The 22,898-nt window shown below is 32.8% G+C and overlaps 2 protein-coding genes, 1 long non-coding RNA gene and 1 other non-coding gene across 8 annotated transcripts; all 4 read left to right on the top strand.

Moving 5' to 3' along the window:
- Positions 1 to 2,962: 2,962 nt before the first annotated feature.
- Positions 2,963 to 10,800, top strand: LOC117107789. Its single transcript, XR_004445286.1, has 6 exons — positions 2,963 to 3,138; positions 4,111 to 4,263; positions 5,752 to 5,814; positions 6,093 to 6,149; positions 7,442 to 7,516; positions 7,646 to 10,800. It is a non-coding gene; the product is annotated as an uncharacterized LOC117107789 (long non-coding RNA).
- Positions 3,636 to 3,707, top strand: Trnat-agu. Its single transcript has one exon. It is a non-coding gene; the product is annotated as a tRNA-Thr (tRNA).
- Positions 10,801 to 11,741: 941 nt separating the features above from the next.
- LOC117107790 (putative inhibitor of apoptosis) lies at positions 11,742 to 15,363 on the top strand. Of its 5 annotated transcripts, none has more exons than XM_033249562.1 (2): positions 11,742 to 11,859; positions 13,059 to 15,363. In XM_033249562.1, the coding sequence occupies exon 2, from the start codon at positions 13,064 to 13,066 to the stop codon at positions 14,435 to 14,437; it is 1,374 nt and encodes a 457-aa protein (XP_033105453.1). In that variant the 5' UTR covers positions 11,742 to 11,859; positions 13,059 to 13,063; the 3' UTR covers positions 14,438 to 15,363. The 5 variants fall into 5 exon arrangements, with proteins under 5 accessions (XP_033105453.1, XP_033105456.1, XP_033105455.1 ...); XM_033249565.1 differs by having other exon boundaries at positions 11,750 to 11,850; XM_033249564.1 differs by having other exon boundaries at positions 11,751 to 11,895.
- Positions 15,364 to 17,789: 2,426 nt separating this feature from the next.
- On the top strand, positions 17,790 to 22,892 carry LOC117107788. The gene is made up of 7 exons (XM_033249561.1): positions 17,790 to 17,851; positions 19,961 to 20,197; positions 20,781 to 20,939; positions 21,246 to 21,290; positions 21,390 to 21,455; positions 21,641 to 21,715; positions 22,472 to 22,892. The coding sequence occupies exons 2-7, from the start codon at positions 19,987 to 19,989 to the stop codon at positions 22,564 to 22,566; spliced, it is 651 nt and encodes a 216-aa protein (XP_033105452.1). The 5' UTR covers positions 17,790 to 17,851; positions 19,961 to 19,986; the 3' UTR covers positions 22,567 to 22,892.
- Positions 22,893 to 22,898: the final 6 nt, after the last annotated feature.

The raw sequence follows: 22,898 nt of genomic DNA, 5'->3' as shown, positions 1-22,898 counted from the left end.
AGTGTTTAAAGTATATACTGTATATAGTATATAATATAATGTTCTTTGGGCAAATATACATATCTACGCAAAATACGTAAATATAGAGGCAGCCCATTTATTTCCTGCTGGAATGGATTTTATATGTTAGATTTGAAAACAAATTTTTGGTTGTATATGTATGGAATAATGATGTTTTTTAATGTTTTATAGTTTCCGTTCACTGAAGAGTTAATAAAGTTTGACTTTGTGTTTGACTTTGCCTTTGAGTCAGATTGTATGAGATATCTGCCACAAAATGTATTGAAAAATAGCGAGTACAGTACCTCCGAATACTGTATTTTTACAATAAATTTCGTGGCATGTCTGATAACAAGTGTTTTGATGTTTTTGAGTTACTCTCTTAAAGGTCTGTACCTTGCCGCGGTAAGATAGCTTGCGTGCCCTGTTTGAACTGTATGGGCAACACTGACTGTAATAATGTACTAGTAAGGGTCACCCATGTCAGGACGGTCATACAGCAAGGGGCCAGACGAAACCAGGCCATTTGAACAAGTTATTAGAATTGGTGCCTTCAATTTCAAAATATCAAAAATACTAGAAAACTCCATGACTATGAATATAGGCCTAATTATACAGAATGGAATTTCGTAACCTTAGTAGCCACCACGTAGGGGGATTAACAGTGGTGCGGGTCCAAATTCGAGATAGGGGATGCCCATTGAGGGTCTTTCACAGACGGACATTGTATACAATCCGCCTCACCATTGTTAGAGATGAGCTATATGGCACCTCCTCTAGATTGCCAGAAATGGCACTTTCACACTTAATTCTTTTTTATTTTGAAAAAAAATAGTAGGGGTGGGTGGTGGCGATTATTAACTTCCAAGGGGAGTTACCCATTTTTTACAAAAAGGGCTACAAAATGGGTGATAGAAGCATGGTAGCTTCTCCCTATAACACTCAGTTGTTGTTTTACATGGTAAATTCGTTCAATCATGTAGGCCTATTCAAGCTACAAGATAATTTTATTGTGTATGGCGATTTGACTGAATAAATGTTAAATTAATTGAATTGAATTGAATTGTTGTGTATTTATATAATTGTTTTCCTTGATATGACATTTTCACAATAAAGTCAAATTGATACTTTAGATACGAGTCAATATTCCCAATGGGAAAAAATGGGGGAAAAAAAGGGGAAAAAAAAGACAACAGAATAAGTTATAGGATCTGAGAAAGCAATATGCATAAAACCGGATACTCTTGCTTATATACACCACCCTAACAAAAAAATCGTTTAGAACAAAATTGTGAGAAGATGGAAAAGACAACAATGAGTTTGAGATTAGGCCAATGATATAATCTATGCTCTTCAAATTAAAAAAAATACACAATAAAAACAAAATTTCATATGCTTATAAAAATATCCTATCATAGAATTGACATGACAGACATATAATTATGTATAAGCATGTGGCTAAGTACGGTAACTAAGCATTTTGATTTTAAAGAAAAAGATAATGTTAATACCAAATATAGGCCCTAAAGGTATTAACACAAAAAAATACTTTGTAAATGAAATGTTTGTTACACCTAATGGACAAAATAGATGGGAAAAATACTTCAATAACAACAACATCGACGACTGGAAAACATGCTGGTCACAAGTGTGTAAAATGAAGGGCAAAAAGCTAGCACAATTCAATTTCAAAATTTTAAATCGATTGCCTACAAACAAAAGGCTCTACATATGGAAAATTAAGGAATCCGAAATGTGTAGCAAATGTGGAGGTTCCTGAAGATGAAACCATTTGCTGTTTAGTTGTTCGCATACAGTGGTGGCGTCAGAGGGTGGGGGGTCTTTCCCCAGCCAAGTGAGACTCTATTCGCTCCAACAGCCCCCCCCCGGTCGGGGGCTTTAGCCCCTCCGTCGGGCAGGTCCTGGCGCCATCACTGTTCGCATATCTGGAGGAAAGTAAGTAGTGTCTTAAGGTGTATTACAAATGACGTTGTATCAATTTTTAAAAACTTATTCTTGGAACTGGATGTGTATTAGAAGATTTAATATATACAACTGCAGCATTTACAATTTATGAAGAGAAAATTTTGTAAGAGTTTAATAAAACAGGTTTTAAATTACTGTGGGGTTCCTTTAAGTGCGATATCTTATTGAAAAATAAAATTTAGATGTATAATGACAAAGAAAATGGTGAAAGAAAATTGAAAATATACAAAATACTATTGTAACAACATAAGAAAATGTAATAATGAACATTGGTCAGATAGTATATTTTGTAGAAATAACACTAGTAAAACCATTTATTCCAAAGTACCAAATATTTGTAACTTTATCAATTATGCCTAATGAAAGGCTATAAGCAAAAAGAAAAATAAAATTTTTAAAAATAAAATAAATAAATAAATAAATAAGTAAAAATATTTAAAAAAATAATGTATTTTGTATTCGTGGTACAAATGTTTTCTTTTCTAGAAAAAAATACTAAGGTAAATGTTGTAAACATAAATAGGATATGGTAATTGAAAGGAATTATGTACAAGATTAAACTTTGAAAAAACAAGACTTTTCAAACAAGATTTATATGTTACAGAGGGAAAGGATGAAAAAAAAATATATATATTCCAATGAAGGCAATGATTAAAATCAAATCCTTTATAGAATTGATCTAATTAATTTTATCAGTCCTTTTAATTAAATTGTATATAAGCATGAGTACTATGTACAATTTGCAAGATACTGTGCATGTATATAAATAAAAATTGTGTATTACATTGGAGAACGTATTATTGATATATTTACATGGAATGACAATAAAGGTGGGAAACACCCACGAAAGACACAAAACTAAGCATTTTGTGAATGACTAACTTTCTCCATTATTGTTTTATTGATATTAATATTATGAATAGTGTTGAACGCGTCCACCGTCACCACACGATGGCGTACTCTTCTTCTTCAAGCGCGTCATGTGTGGGGAATTCCCCTTAATAGTATTACGTCATTATGTAATTTCCTCATCTAAAAATACATGATTCTGGAACAGGCTCTGGAATGTTCTGTGTAGGAGGCGAGGTTTGACTTCAATCTGGGTGACTCATGTTCTTTCATTAATTGCATCACCTTAAAATTATTAAAATGGTTAGTCTTTTTAGTGTAAGAATGGTAGTAGCCAGAACAGTACGCCATACAAGAAGTGCGTATTTTGATACCGCGAGTGAGTGAGCTAAGAAAGAGACGGCCCGACGACGGTGTTCGAACAACAGCAGGTTGCCTCTAGCCTAGAGCAGAGTAGGATTAGAGGCCTAGCCTAGTTGTGGTACGTTTGTATGGTCTTCATTGGTTTACTTTGGCTTTCGTCATGTGGATTATAGCCTAGATATAAATAATTCACATTCGCCAGTTTTCATTTATATTCAAATTAGGTTTGATGCATAGCACCAAAACACAAGCAACACAAATAGATAAATAATAGTAACAGTGCTCGAATAGGAACATGATGTTAACATAAATAAGTAATTTTCGTTGAAAGGCTATGCTTGATGTGATTATAACATCATGTTCCTCTTCGAGCATTTGACAGCTGCAGTACCTGCTGCTTACTTGGACTCGAATTCAACCCTGGCCATCAGGCGCAAGCTCGGTGGTCTAGAGGTATGATGCCAGGCTAGTGATCTGGAGATCGTGGGTTCGATTCCCACCCGAGAACAACTTGCGATTTTTTTTTTCGCAGTTGTTTTCAAATGTACTGAGTATTCGGTACATTTTCACGTCAGGTAGGGCAAAATTACACCTATACATGTTTCTCCTGACACAAATCCAGTTATTGTCTATTATTCCATCACGACAATAACAATTACTATCAGGCCTAGTATTCCTATAGTTTTTGTGTACAGTATGTTTGTACTCTTATTCTTACATTTTTAGCAGCTAATTCAAAGATCTTTATAGTACAACATTTAAATATTTGAAATGTTAATAATTGATAACATTCTTTTGATTATGGTAATTTGATGGGGTTTTTAAAATTTTATTTCCGGGGTTTTTTTTTATGTTTATTTTTTTTGGTTGCATTATATAATTATAATTAAATATAATTTTATCCAATTTCAGATGTAATTTATGATACTAATCAAACAAGAGCGTGTCCATTTCCCTGTGAACCAGGGTTTTTCTGTGTAAAATATCTTGAATCCTGTGAGAGTTGCGAGATATTTTGCAATCCAGACAACCAATATGCAGAGAAATGTCCTGAAAGTTGCCTTGGTAAGTGTTTTCGATCAATGTTAAACAGTGGCGGAACGTTGGGTAAATTGCAGGGTATGCTAGGTATTGGCATACAACAGGATGTACAAGGGGCCGCATATCCTCCCCTACCCCTGAAAAAAAATACTCACCAAAAAATACTCGCCCATCCCCTAGTCCCCCCCCCCCGCAAATCATGCTCAAGTAATTAAAAATCACCTCATATAACCTTATTTTGCGTGTTATCCCCGCATAATCACCGATCCCCCACTTTACCTTCTTAACACCATCATCACTGATGCTAGGGCCTGCTAGTGATAGGAAAAGTTCGTAAACCTACGACTACTATACAGAATCAGATTGCGTTCTATAGTCAAAATACAGTGCATGTTATTTTTAATAAGAACATGGTTGTCTTCTCTTCAAAAGAATTCTTATTCCTGACGTATTTAACAAATTTTAATTCAAATAATACTAATTCAAAGTTTCTTCTATACCGCTCATATATATGTAAATATATTTTAACTTTGATCGATTCAGATTAGGCTTATAGATAGAATACCCGATCGACAGTGGAGGTCCCGATTTGTGAGAAGAGCATGCGCACATACTCTTGGAAGCACTGCTTCCATTCCAGTGTTAAATTGGCTATTCTGACGCTTATCCTATAGGTACCAAAGTAGGCCAAACATTGAAAAACTTTGCTATTCCAATGAATAGCATTCCACTCGAAAAATTAGGGTGTATATAGAAGATCCTGACTAAGAAATGCTAAATAAAATGGAGAACCTGTACTACTATATTTTTTTTATTTGTTTTAGCCAGGGTATGCACTGCATACTGTACCCTGCTTGCCTTGACGGTCCACCACTGCTGTTAAATGATTTTATGCGAATTTTTTTTATACTAAGAAATTTTGACTGAATAGTGGATTTGATTTGGAAGTATTTGGTGTGAAGGATTTTCAGTATGGTTCTCCGGTGGTGATTTGGCAGACTCCTACTCGTTTGCAACATACGCAGGGCATGTTCAACATAGAATCAACACCTTAAACATCTCATCCAAAATATGATGCATTTCATTTTGCTACCATTGAATTAGCAAACTGATTTAAGCTGTTCTCTTTCATGTATGAATGGATAGTAGTAAATACACAAAAAAGCAGCAACACCTCCTTGTCATCTCCTTGACAACCCAATATTTTGAATACTTTATAATTGTCTGATACACTCTGAGCAGGGTGGAATGCTTAAAGGCCTTTACTATATGCAAGATGCAGTAAAACACTAACATATTATTATAATAATGAGCAAAACGACTAGGGATATTTCCCTGGGAGCAAAGAAGGTTGCACTTTGTGCCCGACTTTGTGCCAGTTTGCCATTGTATGTTATCCAGTGACCAGGTGTAATGCTCGATGCCTTTGATCATTCAATTTGTAATTGGTGCCTTATAAATATTTGGGTATTATTATTAATAATGAATAATGAAACAATGTTTATATTTTAGTTGCATCATCGTCACCTTCACCAGAAATTGGCATAACTACAAAGAGAGATGTAACAAACACAAGTAAGCTTTATGGAGTAAAGCCATAACTAACATTTATTAGCACCATTTTTTTAGTAAATAAATGAACTTAAAATTAATATTTTTAGGTATACTCATCTGTTATTATATACGGTTATAATAGTGAAACAATGTTCATCTGAAAAGTAAACATTGTGTCATTTTCTTTATAACGTGTATAATCACATGATTTGATTTCATCTGTGATAATATAGATATATAAACAAATATAATATAAATATAGTATATAAACAAATAATGAAACCATGTTTACATTTCAGACAAACCAAGCCTGGCTCCAATTAGGACAGATGGCAAACAGAAAAACAATGTGATAAGTGAGTTAAGAATTAAATTTTGTTGAAAACAAATTATACTGTAAGTGAATATTACCAACATCTTTTTTGTAACTGTCGTCATCAACATTATCTTTATCATCATTTTCATTATTGCCATTATTAATAGACTCTTTGCAATGTTTACATTCAACCCGGCTGGAATGCTGGCAGCGCCCAAACTAGAGGCAGAAAGGCTATCTTAATACACTGTCTGGATTATATTTATTTTTGTTGTGCCAAAAATATGAAAGCTACATGGATGAAAATCACATATGTGACAAAGACACTCGTCGCAAATTGTGTTTCAGAGAAAATAGCAAAAACATGCTAAAATGTAAAATTCTTAAAAATCTATTTTATTTCACTAAACTAAGGTTCATGTATCTACATCATGCTGTGCTGTTATTTTTCCCAATTTCAATGTTAAAACAACACTTTTTAAAGATTTTATGATAGTTTCTGCATGAAAAATGCCTGAAATCATAAACTTTGAAGGCCGATCTCTCATATATTGTTCTTTAAACAGCTGTATGCTTGAATGCTTGTAACTTCATATGGAAATGTCCGATTTGAATGATTTTATTACCATTTTGTAGATCTTATTTTACTCTTTAACGCTGCATTAATAACTCAAAATCGATTTTTGCGACGAGTGACTGGTTTGGCTTGTCTTTGCCACATATGACATATTTACATAAAACCGAAAGGTCCACTGATTATTCTCAGATAAGATAGTATAATATGATAAATTTTTGGAATTTCTACTTTAAAACAATAAATATGGCCACTGTAACATCAATCTGTGCCATGGAGTGTATTAACCGGCATTAAATCACCTAAACTATTGTATAAACCAAGCATGTTTTTATTTTTTTTCCTTGAAATTTATGTACAGTTTATGTACTGTACCATCTCAAAAGAAGCCCAATGCTATCTTGAAAAGAAAACCGGCCATGGGCTTTCGAGGCTACTTTTGCAAACTAAAGAGGTGGTTTCAATTCAAGATGGGCTTCTTCTCTAGATTAAGTGCATTGGGCTTCTGTTCGAGGTTTTACAGTAGATGATACACTGTTTTCCTTGAAGCAATCACTTCACTGACATTGTTCCTAATAAAAATGTAATTACAAACTCTTCTTTAGACAATCCTAAAGTAAAGATTCTAATCATTGTATCTAGATATGTTATTATATAATGTGCTATCTTTTGTCAGCCTTTGTTAATTTTTAATTATCATTTCTGAAATATAATTTAAATTAACCTATTTTTTTTATGTGTTTCCTTATATTTTGTAGTAATTGTATGTGTTACTGTTGGATTTTTTATTGCAATTTCCTTGATATTTCTTATAATTCATCTGCTTAAAAAATGTAAGTATCTATCAATCTACACCTCCACTAAATATTGTATTGTACTGAAAATTGAAAATTAAAATGATATATAAATAATTTAGTATTAATTAATGAATTGATTATTTTTTTATTCATTGTATTTTACAGATTGTGGAAAGCAAACACATTATCCGATCCAGGTACAAACAGATCCAGTGGTAGAATCCAATGAACAGGAGCTGGTTTTGGTGTAAAAGTATAGAAAGAGAAAATGTCAGGGTATTTGAAGAGCACTTCCATTATAATTATGCTAATTGACAACAAAAGGCAGTGTGATTACTCAAAGTAACTCATTTTAGCATTCTCTGTCCATCAGAAATTAAGTGAATCCTTTGCGAGGATAGATGAAAGCGTATGCCACTCGTGTCAGTCCATGGTCAGCTTGAAGATTCTCGTAATGCATAATGAGACCGCGGAAATAGGACGGATGGCGGGCACGTGCTGCGCCCGGCAGTCACCAGCTGACGCGTTTCTACACACATTGTGACTATTCTAATCTTCAATATTTAGGGCCAGTATATATTTGGGCATTAGCAAACAATTCTAGCCATATTTCCAAGATCAATTTCCTGGCAATATGAATGGCTTTCTATTGAAAGTGCTTTATACAGAAAAACCCTCCGAAGAAGACATGCATTTTTTATACTGAGTTTCAGTCTTTCTTGTCTTCCAATCTCAGAGTCCTGGTTTCAAATCCTGTTACAGCAAAGGATTTTTTTTTTCTCACAACTAAAAAACATCTCTAATCCCTAAGCTACGTAGTAAGACTTTTGCTGATAAAGAATCACATTATTTCAGTATGGAACTTTCAATTGCACGACAGTAGGAAGTAGAATGAAATGACGTCACAAATATGTCAAAATATGAACATTGGGTTCTCTTTGCCGCAATGATTCTGGAATGCAAATTGGCTGAATGTACGCTGTACAGAAAACGTAGGACCTTTACACATGAGTGAATCCGTTCTAGTGTTGCATTGCTTAGTGCAAATCGAAATCTACTTTTAAATGAGGACTCCTACTGTATATATCAGCTAACCTTCTACGATATGCTGGGAAGAGTTATCCTCTATAAATATGGTTTTAAAAAATCTCTGTGCCTATATATATTTTGTACTAACTAAATGTCACACAAGTCTTGTCATCGATTGTGAATGTTATAATGTTTAATATGTTTTTGTTGTCTAGGTACAGTACAACACTTATTGAGTAGTTCTTCTTCCATCCCTAGTGCAGATTTGATGTGCCAGCTCATAGGAACATTCCACTACTCAAAAACAGACCAATTGTTTTTAATAGTAAAATTGAAAAGAAAATATCTCACTGTACATATTTATGAGCAATGACCATTGATTTAGGGAAACAGAATTGTGGTTAGGAAACCTACTTAAGTAGCATAAAACCTCTGAGCAGTACTTAATGTATTGTCTAATCTTTGTGTTATTTGTTTCTTTGACCAAAATCCTGCTGATACTCATGTTACTTGTATCAGTGTGTAGAACACATTACTTGTCTTTCAGCTGCTGGAAAGTCAAATTTAGGCAAAGTACATAATAGCACTAACAGTAAAAAAAATTATGTACATACAGATGCGACTATATCTCTGTGTCAGGCTGTCCACTGTATTGACCATTTCACTTACATTATTTTTTGTGTATGCAGTGTTTTTTTGTATGACATTGCAAAGTGATGTACCTAGGCTTACAGATCTCTTCTCGCAATCATTGGAGGGCAATTTTTAAATTTTGTTTTGTCAAGCGAGTCCCTGTTATCCCAAATATTGTTTATTAACTTGTGTCATTATTATCAATATTCATTTTTTAAATGTTGTTTTGTTTTAATTAAATTTATTTGTGTTTACTTTCCATTTTATACGTTATTTTATCCTAAATGATTTACTTGTTATAGTACTTTATAGTACTTGTGGTAGTGTACATATTTCTGGAGAAAAAAAAACCAGTTTTATTGTTGAAAATATGGTAAGGTTTCATATAGTAGATTGTTCTAATCATATTCAAGAACATAATGTATTCATATCAATGAATCAGTGGTATAATTTATTTTATTTTATTCAATTGTCAACCCACAGAGATAAAACCCTCCGCTAACAGGTTGGAGAAAAAACATACATATACAAGTAAACAAAATAAATGGTACAAACATCAAACAATCTTAATTTTAAGCTTAAACAAGGATAAACTATCATAAAAAATATCAATTTCATCTTTATATGAGTAGGAAGGAGATCATTGCAAGACTGAATAAAAGACATGTTTCCATTCTTTTTTAAGTTCAATAATTAATGTATGTAAATTTAACAATACAGCAATAAGTGTTCATGCTTTTTTTGCCTTGAATTAGAATGCATGTCTGTTGCAGTGGAATTTGTGTATATTGGTGGTTAAGATGTCTCATTCCCATGCATACCTTGCAAATACTGTAGAAGACATTTTTTTTTTCATAAGGCCTATGACTGAAACCAATAATCCACAAGGGATGCATGAACTATCACATAGTTCCGTTCTATTTCTGTTCTGTTTATGTTGTAATAACGTTAGCAATTGTCTCTTGCGGGATTTAAGCGTGCAACCTTTCACTGTCAAAGCCAGTATCATACCATTAGACCATCTCCAGACACCTCTCATACAACTGTCTTTTGCTAACAAGCTATTACCATATTTAGCTATTGGGCCTATCTATGTTTTGGTCGCAGCTGGGAAATCAGTAAATAATATTCAAATTTTGCTGTATGCACTGTAAACACAATATTAAAAATTAGTAATATAAAAACATCAGTGGTTGACAATATTTGATGTTTTAAACTTATTAGGATGTTTTAAACTTATCTTCAACAAAATTTCCCCTTCCAGTTGTAAGAAAAAGTGTCTTGTGTGATTCGAACCTGCAACCTCTCACTATCAAGGCCAGTGTCATTCATTATGCTAGAACACAGAGACAGTACTGTAAATAATCTTTAAATTCGGTTTATTGTGAGCACCATCAATGCAAAAACGAAACAACACTAAAAGCTGCATTGACAGTACATACACCAGAATTTGTCAGATGGTTTACGTAGGTGTGATATGTTGTATTCCAGAAAGGCCTATGCAAAACATTGTATATTATGTAGGTGTTTCTTCATATCAAATTTATTATGTACTGTTACAGGATGTTTTTAAATACTGTGTATAAAAATAGTATAGCCTATATATAATCTCTTTGGAAATTCTTGTTTAAGATGAATATATTTGACCATGTACAGTATATGTTTGTTTTTTTTGTTCATTATGTGGAAAATAAATCAATCAATCAATCAAGATTAACAAACATTCCAATTATTAAAACGTACGTCAAGTAGGCCTATTTAGCCTGATCTTCCAAATGAAAAACTAACAAGACAATAGTTTTCATCATTTTTACAACTGTGGCCCAGCCTATGCATAATTTAGGTCCACCGGTATTTTCATAGCAAATAAATCAATAAAACAACAACCTACAACCATTTTGACTTGTTAGCAACTTCGTTTAATATGTTTTAATTGATTTTCTGTGTGGGATGTTCCAGAATTGATAAAAAGCTAAAAAGCAATTGTTCATGTAGAAAATAAGAGAAGTTTTTACACAAGAACGATGATGATTTATCGTGTATACGACTATATAACAAAAAATATTTTGACAAATCAATTCAGATGACGTCATAATCATCTTATTTCCAAAAAATGGCCGTATTCGACTGGTCGTTCTTTGTTAAACCACGCCCACCTGCGCAGTGGTAAAATCCTACTTAACAAATTACGACCAGTCGAATAGAAAACTGGTGTTAAATACTTGACAAAACAAAATGGCTGCAGAGTTACGGCGATACACGGTGCGTAATCAAGGCTGCTTCGGATTGTGGCAGTATGGGTTTTTCGTAAAAAAAAATGTTTTCATCCAGTTCTTGAATTCTGTTTGCCTTTGACTTCAATGTGGGTGATTATAGTTTTTATTTTCTGGAATTTAATCTAAATTATATTAACGCAAATGTTGTTCCTAAACTGACCAATCGGCCATAATTTTTTTGGTCACGTGCATAACTTAACGCTGATTACCGCATTCTGGTTACGTTAATTTTCGTTGTCAACGAATCCTATTTTACGAACCAGTCGAATGAAAATAATACCCAACGAAAATTCGTACTCCACGAAATGAACCAGTCGAATAAGCCATTATCTCATTCGTTGGTGGCGCGGTTCAGAATAAGGAAAACGAATTAATAAGGAAGGAAGGTTGTTTATACCAGGAAGTTGTTATAGTGACAAAAACGTGATTAATGTGAGACATGTATGTAGTTATTTATATGTTTATAATCGTATTCAGATATGCTATGTTTTTGTACTACACTATAAACCGTAATGCCTTTACTTTAGAGCCTAGGTAGGCTAGGCCATGCCCTACCTAGCTAGCTAAAGTAGGCCTCAGGTCCAGGAAGGAGGCAGGCAGGTATTGAGTCATTGAATGTTGTGAGTTCGAATGTTGTGACTTGACTTGTGGCATTATATGGCTGGATTAAGACTAGGGGCCTAGGCCCCTAGAGAGGCCAGTTCTTGGATTGAAGCCAAGAAGGTAGTTCCATGTCGGTAGACATTTTGACCCAGCCCAAGCCAAGTCAGTGGTGTGTAACCAACAAAATACTGAAGTAGAGATAATAAATAATATAAGCTTTGACGCTAAATTGTTGACACCATGTTATAATATAAGCTTTGACGCTAAATTCTTGACACCATGTTATTTTAAAAATTCATAACTCCACGGAGGGTTGTAACGCATTAATTTTTTCTGGAAATTTTTTCCAAAATTATTACTGTATTTACACCAAGTCTGTATGATTGAAAAAAAAGTAAAAAATTGTTTTGACCTCTGAAATAAGGATGGAAAAAGAAGAGCCTATCAAAATAATGTATAAAATAGGCCAGTACAGTATAAGTATACAGTACTACTAGTAATACTAGACTAGTATTGTTTCAGTTACCGTATGACTTACATAAGTTATATTTTAGAAAGAAGTACTGTATAGTAATTAATGTTTTTTTTATATTTTATAAAGAAGTATAGTAGCTACTGTACTACTGCACTAATATAGGCCTATTTAAATACACTATTTAAATAGGCTCTTCTTTTTCCATCTCTATTCCATTGGTCCCTCGGTTGGGAAACATTGAATTCCTGGCACTGCCATCGCAAATTTGACCTCTCCTCAACATTCAAAATACTTCTAAAGTTAAAGCATTATTTAGAGTTTATCCCTTTTATTATGTGTGATTATATAATGCTAATAATAAATATTAATAATACCTATTAATGTTCCAGACTTACTGGATGCTAATTATATACAAAAAGGATTGGTCTTTTGTTAATTTGTTCTGTAAGTTATAGGCTATTTTCAATTTATTTTCTCAGTAATGTATTAATAATGTTTTTTTATCAACATTTTCCTATTAAATTTGACAAATTATTTATTTCTTTTTTTTTTTCTTCAACAGTTAAAATGTACAATTTTCGTCCTACCAACACTAAAGATCTTGGTGGGTTTCTTGAGGGAAATACCAATATTATTGGTAGTTCCAATGAGTGTCAGTCTTCGGCAACTGATAATCCAAAGCAAGGCAACATGGCGATATTTGCCACGCGATTGGCGACTTTCTCCTCTTGGCCAATAGAATTAATTATTTCAAAGACCTCACTGGCGGAGGCTGGTTTCTTTTATACTCATAAATCTGACATGGTTGAATGTTATTCCTGTCATGGAAAAATTAAAGACTGGCAGATTGGCGATGACGCGTTTAAAGAACACAAACGACACTTCCCACGGTGTGCATTAGTTCAAAATAGTGTAATGGATGAGGACATGGACGAAGTGGACGGCGCCAGTGTTAGTAGTAAATACACATTCAACCAGAATAATCGAACATTAATTAATTCTCAACGTTTTACAGCACAAGAGTATCAGACGGCACGAATCGTTGATACAAATAAGACGCTTCATCATCGTCAACCACCTCAACTTAAACGAGCTCTGTATCCACAGTATTGTGAGGCCTCTGCACGGCGTATCACATTCAAAGAATGGAAGGGTCAACAAATACCCGTAAATTTAGTGGAGGCTGGTTTCTTTTCAGTAGGGGAGCCAGATCAGACAAAATGTTTCTATTGCGGTGGTGGGCTGCGTAGCTGGGAGACAAATGATGACCCTTGGATTGAGCACGCTAAGTGGTTTCCAAAATGTGAATGGCTGATACGCAAGAAAGGCGAATCCTTCGTACGGAGGGTTCAGAAGGAATTTTCTCGGATGCAAAACCCAACCAATCACTTAAGCGACCAGAAACACCAACAAATGTCACCAAATAGAAATCAGCAGGGAACATCTACAAATAGACAATCAGTGAATAAAAAAATAACTTTCGAGGAAGCTATGAAATCAGAAGCAGTCAAACAAATTCTAGAAATGGGTTTTGATGTCAGTGCAGTTGGTGAGGTTGTCAAGGACAGACTGACATCAACTGGTGATGTCTTCAAATCAGCTACAGAGTTAATTGATTCCGTAATTAAAGCTACAGAGTCTCCTAGCAGTGTGACAAGCTCTACCCAACTTAGGCCTAAGTCTTGTGCAGAATCTATGTGCCACGATGAGAACATTTCTTCTGGGGGTGATCAATTAGATTGCGATGTCCCAGAAAAATTACAGAGCATGATTGAGGAACTCCGTGATAAGACGACGTGTAAAATATGTATGGACGATGACGCCTGCATAGTCTTTGTTCCTTGCGGTCACCTTGTTACCTGTCTTTCCTGCTCCCCGTCTCTTTCTCTGTGTCCGATTTGCAGAACTGAAATCAAAAGTCATCTTCAAGCTTATTTCTAAATCTAAACATCAAATTAGCTTGTTTTTAAATCATAGGCCTTAAAGTCTATTTTTAAGTACTGTATACCTTTTTTTATATAAAAATGTGTATATAGGCCTATGAAAAAGATGAAATAACATTGTATGCAGATTAATTCAATGGCTAAGATAGTACCATGCTGTTATAATTTGCTCTCACTAGTTTTAGCCAGGGGTGGCTGCACTTTGGTGTCACCGTCGGGTAGCAAAACACAATTCGTCGGGGAAAAGAAAAAATGTTTTTGACATATTAGTAGACTCTAAAATCGAATAAATAAGTCTAAATTTTCATAGTTTCATGGGAGATTCTCTCCTGGATCATTTTCTAAAGATTTTGAGCGACATCTGACTACGCCCATTACGCTCCCGTCCCCCTCCCCATTGGGGACATCAGACCCCTCCGTTGGGCAAATCCTGCAGCAACCCCTTGTTTTAGCACTCTCGGTAGGGTATATTTAAACTTAACGCTCATATTGCAAGTTGGCTTGCTTTGGTAGCTTTATTTTAGACTTTGATATTTGAGCTGCACCGATGAGTCCTCAAAGGACGAAACAATGTTGTAAGGTGCACTGACGGCGAATCAGAATATTCGGATACAAATGCCACTGAACCGATCAGTAAATCTGATAAATTGTAAGGAGGGACGCTGGCGTTCGGTGCACCTGAAATGAGGTCGATGAATTTCGGTTCGGATACTATGTGAATGCAGCTGTATGCAAAAATATTTTATGTATAATGATTGATTGATTAGATGAATGATTATATATAATAAATATATATGTATATAATAATACATTATTAATTATACTTATTAGTATTATAATTTAATGAGTCTTAATAGTACTTTTATGTAAATAGACGGCAGTTAATCCTGATATCTTCATTAGATTATATTATGATATACAGTATGTACAAAATAAATTCACTACACATTGAGAAAGGTCGTAGGTGAATATATATACCTTATTTATCCAAATAACCAAACGGGGAGTTTATCGTCAGGGGAGGCCTTTATTTATTTTTTTTTTTTTGGTGTAAAATTAATACGTAATACAAATTAATGCCCCTTAATTTCACTATAAATGTGGAACTACAACACTTAATTACCATCAAAATGTGTTAGTTTGTGTGATCAAAAGTCTTATTGATGTCAACCAAGTTAGAAGAAATTAAATTCTACTGGAGTAGAGCCTAATTAGAATTAGTTTTTTTTACAAGAAGTTTTGTTTATCAAGAAAAATAAACACCCCGAGTGGTTTAATCGAGGAAGGTGTTTACTCCAAATAAGGCTCTAGAAGGGCTGTGACGTTTATTCGTGCGGACGTCATTCAAGGTGGGGCGTTTAATTGAATAAATTAATAAAGATAATCTCAAACCGTCTTGTGATGCTGAAAAAACGTTGAGTATTCACAGGTAAATACCCATGTTTTGTATGGTGTTAAGTTTTTGTTATGTTGTGAACGTTTTATCATGGAATTTAAAACAAAAAGGAAAGAAAACAATAAATATACATAAACCTTTGAATATTTGTTTTAATTTTCTTTTTTTGTAATGGTGCTCTGGTCAGCTAATCAACTAGGTGCAATTGCGACTAAAACAAAATATCTAACATTTATGGGGATTTTTCCCCACTTGGTTACCCTTTCACCAAACAAATGCACTGTAGGTGGTTAGCGAGGAACACCAAAATGTATTAGGCGCAGTTGTTTTTCAAATTGCCGACCAACCGACCTTGATTTCAAATATACTCCGGAATTACAAAAAAATTCTGACGTGTTCAGCCGCTCGACAGCTTTCATAAGAAAATATAAATCAGCATTGTACATTATTTTAAAGTGTTCACCTTTGCAGCTGCAGAATACATACAATTTCATAAACATTTCATACTGTAATACATTGAAGACACTGAAACGTACTATGAGCAAAAATAATACGCAAACGTACTACGAGCAAAAATAAGAGGCCCAATCAAAACATTCAACAAACAGAAAACTAATTCAATATGTATGCTTGTATGCACATATTGTTAATCAATAATAATAACAGTAATAATAATAATAATAATAATAATAATAATAATAATAATGTAGTATTATTAATAAAAATAAATTATAAATAAAAATAACAATAATATGGTACAGTATTATTAATAATAAAATAATAATAATTATATAATAAATAATAATAGTAAGAACACAAGCTAAGAAAGTCTGTGGTAGGAAGTTAGTTTTGAAATAAAAAGTAGTTGCATGTTAAAGATGTTGTGGCGTTATTTTATAGGAAATATTTCTTATTCTATTTCGTCATCAGTTTAATTTTCAATTATTTGTATTAGTGCTACCACGCTTAACATTGAAACCACGAGCTGTTAAAAATGATAAAATATTAGGTTTGAATATATCCTATAGGGTCCCATATCATAGCTCATTAAAATAAACATGACACTTTGAAATAATAAAAATTAATGTGGCAAATGGATTATGGAACGAATGCGTCCACAGCCACCGCATGAGGGGGTATATACCATTGGATCTTTCTCTAGAGTATCCATAGAGTATGGTAATAGAGTATGAGAGTACCACAGTCGTGTCGTCATGACGCCAGGTGGCGCTCTCTGATTGTCAACAGACGTTGGTTACCGTTCATACGCCTGAATGAGTCACTGCATAGGCTTTCTGGAATAGGCATTTTTAAATCTAATATTTTACGCATTATATTAGTTATCGAACACACATTTAATCATCAATTAAAATTTACAAAGAAAGAGTAAGATAATGATACAACATGTTAATAATTACGTCGTCGGGTTGAATGCGTTTTGCAGCGATAGCGACGGAGCAGTATTATCGTGACGTAAATCTAATAGTAACTCGTACGTGTGCGGGGATTTACCTTTACGTCATCGCCAAGATTGCACAACATACGGTAATCACTACTGCTGGAGCATAAGAGATACAGTAATAGCTCTATCTGCTGGAGGAACATTCTAGAATCTAAAACATTCTGCGTCGACCATTCACAAATTGCATTACTAAAGATGTTTCATTGGGGATTGTGAGTAGAGTAGCGCCTTGAATTCATCAAACCGTTGGTAGTACAATACAGTAGCAGCAGTAATACAGTAATAGCAGTAATACTACGGTATGTAGAAGGAAGGAAAGTGAGCGTTTAAATTAGAGAAATGAACCGTGTCGTGTTGTCAATTTGACTTTGGCCAGCCTAGGCTAGCTAGTTGAATTCGGTCCAACTCGACCACAAGTCAACTCGGCCACAGTCAACTCAGCCACAAGTTAACTTGGCCACAAGTCAACTCAGCCACAAGTTAACTCGGCCACAAGTCAATTCGGCCACAATTCATCTCGGCCACAAATCAACTCGGCCACAAGTCATTTACTGGTACTACATTGTACTAATTGTTATTATTGTTATTGCTGTTATTATTGTTGTCATTGTTGTTATTATTATTGTTGTTTTCATTACCGTTAGTTTTAATATTAATTATTAGTCCTAGCATTAACATTATATATTGTTCAAATTTTTGCTGATATTATTATTATTACAGTACCATATAAATAATAAATAATTTCGATTTTTTATTATTACTGTATTCATATTATTATTATTATTATTATTATTATTATTTATTAGTCTTAGTATTATAATTTTAATAATAGTAATTTAAAAATTTGTTGTTATGGGCATTTTATTAGTATTTTTCTCATATTATTATTATTAATATTATTGTTGTTGTCACCTTTATTATCGATATTATTACCCTATTATTACTAAGTAGGCCTAGTATTATAAGTATCATTATTATTATTACTAATTAGTATTACTATTATTATAAAAATAAACATTATCTTTAATTTATTATTGTGTTATTGCTATTATCACCTTCAATATCGTTATTATCACTAATTAGTTATTAAAATTGATATTTAAATATTGTTATTATTACCATACTAGTAATATTACTATTTGTTAAAATAAATATTACTATTAATGTTGTTGTTATTATCACATTTATTATCGTCATAATGACTAATTAGTATTATTAATGTAAATATTACTAATTTATTGTCGTTATTGTTGTTTAATATTATTATTGCTGTTATTATTGTTATTGTTAGTTTTAATATTAATTATTAGTCTTAGCATTAACATTATATATTGTCCAAATTTTTGCTGATATTATTATTATTACACATATATATAGTACTGTACATATATTTATAGTACCATATAAATAATAAATAATTTTCGATTTTTTATTATTATTATTCATATTATTATTATTATTATTATGTATTAGTCTTAGTATTATAATTTTAATAATAGTAATTTAAAAAGTTGTTATGGGCATTTTATTAGTATTTTTCTCATATTATTATTATTAATATTATTGTTGTTGTTATCATCTTTATTATCGATATTATTACCCTATTATTACTAAGTAGGCCTAGTATTATAAGTATCATCATTATTATTATTACTAATTAGTATTACTATTATTATAAAAATAAACATTATCTTTAATTTATTATTGTTGTATTATTGCTATTATCACCTTCAATATCGTTATTATCACTAATTAGTTAATAAAATTGATATTTAAACATCGTTATTATTACCATACTAGTATTATTACTATTTGTTAAAATAAATATTACTATTAATGTTGTTGTTATTATCACATTTATTATCATCATAATGACTAATTAGTATTATTAATGTAAATATTACTAATTTATTGTCGTTATTGTTGTTTAATATTATTGTTGAAGTATGATGTTGTGAGTAAACAGAAGACGAACACATTAATAAATAACTCTTTTTAATTCATAGGCAATAGCATTCAAATCTCTTTTGGTAGTGTGGTGGTCCTGTTTTACTAAAACATACTGTGTACTTTATTTCAATCATGTATTGAAGAAAAAGGATGCAAAAACTTACGATTTACATTAAATAACTTGTGGCCGAGTTGACTTGTGGCCGAGTTGATTTGTGGCCGAGTTGACTTGTGGCCGAGTTGGCTGTAGCCGAACTTTTTGTGGCTGAGTTGATTTGTGGCCGAGTTGACTTGTGGCCGAGTTGACCTGCACCCACCTAGTTAGGGCGCCTGTCACATACCGGTACATCAGGCCCTGGCTTTAAAACTGGAGGGACTGCTTGCCTTCACTTGGTTGAGGGAATGCGTATAGCTTCTAATGTATGGCTTACACTGAGGTTAATTTAAATGCATTTTCAACATTTCTTGACATTAATATCTATGTTAATAAAGGCCATAAAATAATAGTATTCAAAAATTAAAGATCACTAGCCTAGTTTGTTTGAAACGAATTACCAAAATTATTACATAATAGACCCAGAAGTATATTAGTAAGTTTAGATTGGGATGTGTGCCAGAAATGTGGAAAACATTCATGATAATAATTATACATTAATACTGATTATGAATTTTTATATATAAAGTAAATGTTTATGTCTTTTTTCATTTTATAGGTAGGCCCTCAGTAAAAATAGCAGTAATGAATTATTGGCTGGTGCTGAAGAACACTCTCTGTATACTGACATTGTTTTTGTCTGATATTGTTGATTCACTGACTGATGAGTGCAACGGAAGATGTGACGATAAGCATTACTGTCACGAGAACACTCAAGTTTGCGAACCTTGTGGTCTTTTCTGTGACCTGAAAAGTAATTTTGCCAACCCGGATGACTGTCAGTCTCATTGCCCATGTAAGTTGTCATTTTCCAATATTTTGTTTTACTTTATAAAAATAATATTTTACAGGAGCAGATAGAGGGGACTAAACAGGCTATATAATAGTTCCTCCCTCCCCCCTGAAAGTTTACCATCAAGCATATTTTTATGGCTGCGACAAGTTTAAATCATTTAAACCCAATAATGGACACTGATACCATCCATTGCATGCCTGTACCCTAAAAATTCTGGCAGCAAATTTAAAGACTCATACAGTAAAATGTCTGTCAAATCAATGAAAAATTATTGTCTTTTTTAATATGTGACTTAATAAGTTATGTACTTGTAGTCCTTTGGGAAATTTCAAGTCAGGCTCCGGAGGAAAAAATATTTTTGATATGTTGTAGACCTGATTTTTCTAAGACAGAAATAATTGTTAAACTAAAAACTGAGGAACGGTTAATGAGATACAGATTTTTGAAAGGTAGATAATCAGTTTTACAACATATCAAAAATTTGGGATTGTGGGGGAGGGGCCTTTTAATCATTTTTTATTTAAGCAAAATACCTTCAAGATTTGTGTGACAAGTAATTATAATTTTATTCATCCAAATGCAGATGTAATTTACGGAACTAATGAAACAAGGGACTGTCCAAAAATGTGCCCACAAGGTTACTATTGTGAAAAGTTTCTCCAAACATGTGAAAGCTGCGAGGTTCTGTGTGATCCAGATAAACAAATTTATACACAGAAATGCCCTGAAAGCTGTACCTCTGGTGAGTTTGTTTTATTATAAGAACTTGTTATGAATTCTCAAAAGCAAAAACCGAATACAGCATTGTTATTGAAATAAAATTTAGAATGTATTGCATTGTAATATATAATGTAACAACAATATCATCCTCTCAAAGAAGTGTATAAAGTTTGTATTTATCTTGTATCTGATGCACACTGAATCCCATCAGCGTCCCTGACATACTAATCTGATATTCTGATCCTTAGGTTTGGATTTTACTGTTGTAGGCTAGAGTAAAGTAATACAATACGTAATAAAAATTAAACAAAGATGTCTTGATTTTCAGTTGAGTCAGTCATGCCTTCACAAGAGATTGGTTTAACCAAAACAGGTGAGTCAATTTGATTCGATATTGTCATTGATTATTTATTTTCATCTGTGATTGTGTGTAGTAAAACAAAATTATGATAACACTATGTTTGCATTTCAGACAGTAAAACCACCACTCTGGAAAATAATAAAAAAAAACAGGTTAAAAACAAAAACAGAGATATCAGTAAGTTATAAATATGTCATTATGTTGAATACATTTCCATATTAGTATAATAGTTTAGTTTTATTGTCATCATTATTATTATCATAATCATCATCAACATAATCATTCCAGAAATATTTTGTAAATAAATAATAAATAATAAAATAAATAATTTTATTAATAAATTGTTTCATTATTTGTTGCAGTAATTGTGTCAGTTTGTGTTGGATTTCCCTGTGCAGTTGGTATAATATGTCTTATAATTCATCTGCTTAAAAAACGTAAGTGTAACTTATTGTCACATTGTTAAATGACTCTTATTAGTGCAAATAGAAAAATTTATTAGATTATCACTCCCGTCCGCGTGAAAAATTTAGGGAAATATCGATGCGGGAATAAAAAAAAAAATTTTCTTAAAAAAAACACTTTTCTTTAAAAAACTATAAAATTAAACCAGTTTTTATACAATATTTACTATTACAGGCCCGGGTACAGGCCAAATATAAACAGTCCCTCCCTCATCAATTAAAAAAAAAGCGAAATAATTTATTGTACCGATTACTATAAAAAAAAGCCGCCCTCCTTCATTAATTTAAAAAAAAAGTGATTAAATCTAATAATTTTTTCTATGTGTTCTTACGTAAATTCAATGCCTAAAGAGATTAGTAATACAAGACTTAGAAAATTGTTTTTATCATAAATTGAATCCAGAACCCTGGGAGTGGAGCACCGGCAATTTAATCAATTGATGCATTACCAGACTAAATACAGGTGCAGATCCAGAGATGTCCAAAAGTGGGGCCGATTGAGATATCGCCACCCTGCGGGGTCTGGGGGAATGCCCCGCAAAATGTTTGTTTTCTAGATGCACGAAAATAACCTCTGAGGCATTTTGAGAGATCAAGTTTTTTTCTTTCTTTCTTTCTTTTTTTTTTTTATTTTTCAAAAGGGAAGGCCGGGGCCAGCCTGATTCACCTCTATAATTGCCCCTGTGATATATGGTGTATATAATGTATTTGGATTGCATATTTTTTTAGGTAGAAGGGCAACGAAGTGTCCAGAGCAAGAAACTACTCGACAAGCAGAATCAGAGCTACAGAAAATGGTGATCAATGGCGGCACCCGTGTCTGAGATCTGGGGGGTAAGGGGCAAGGTTAAATTTTAGGGGGGAAATATGTTTCCATATCAGACCGTACATTACACTAGAAATTTGTTTTTCCTTTGACTACATGAAACATCAGATATTCACATAAAAAACACAGTACGGTGTAATAGACACTGAAAATTCACTTCAATTTCAAATAAGTATTAAAAGGATAATTAAAAATGGCCATTACTTAAAATAACTGTAATATGAAACTCTGGGTTATCATATTGGTATGATTAAAATAATAGTCTACAATATAAGATTGAGATTTGGTGTTAAAGTGTGTTAAATAGAGAAGTGGGCCAAGCTACAGTAG

The sequence above is a fragment of the Anneissia japonica genome, unplaced genomic scaffold (assembly GCF_011630105.1).
Source record: "Anneissia japonica isolate Jap-2015-1 unplaced genomic scaffold, ASM1163010v1 scaffold284914_len23174_cov114, whole genome shotgun sequence".
NCBI classification, from domain to species: Eukaryota; Metazoa; Echinodermata; class Crinoidea; order Comatulida; family Comatulidae; genus Anneissia; species Anneissia japonica.
The sequence above is the reverse complement of the archived record's forward strand: the minus strand, read 5'-3'. Positions and strand labels throughout refer to the sequence as shown.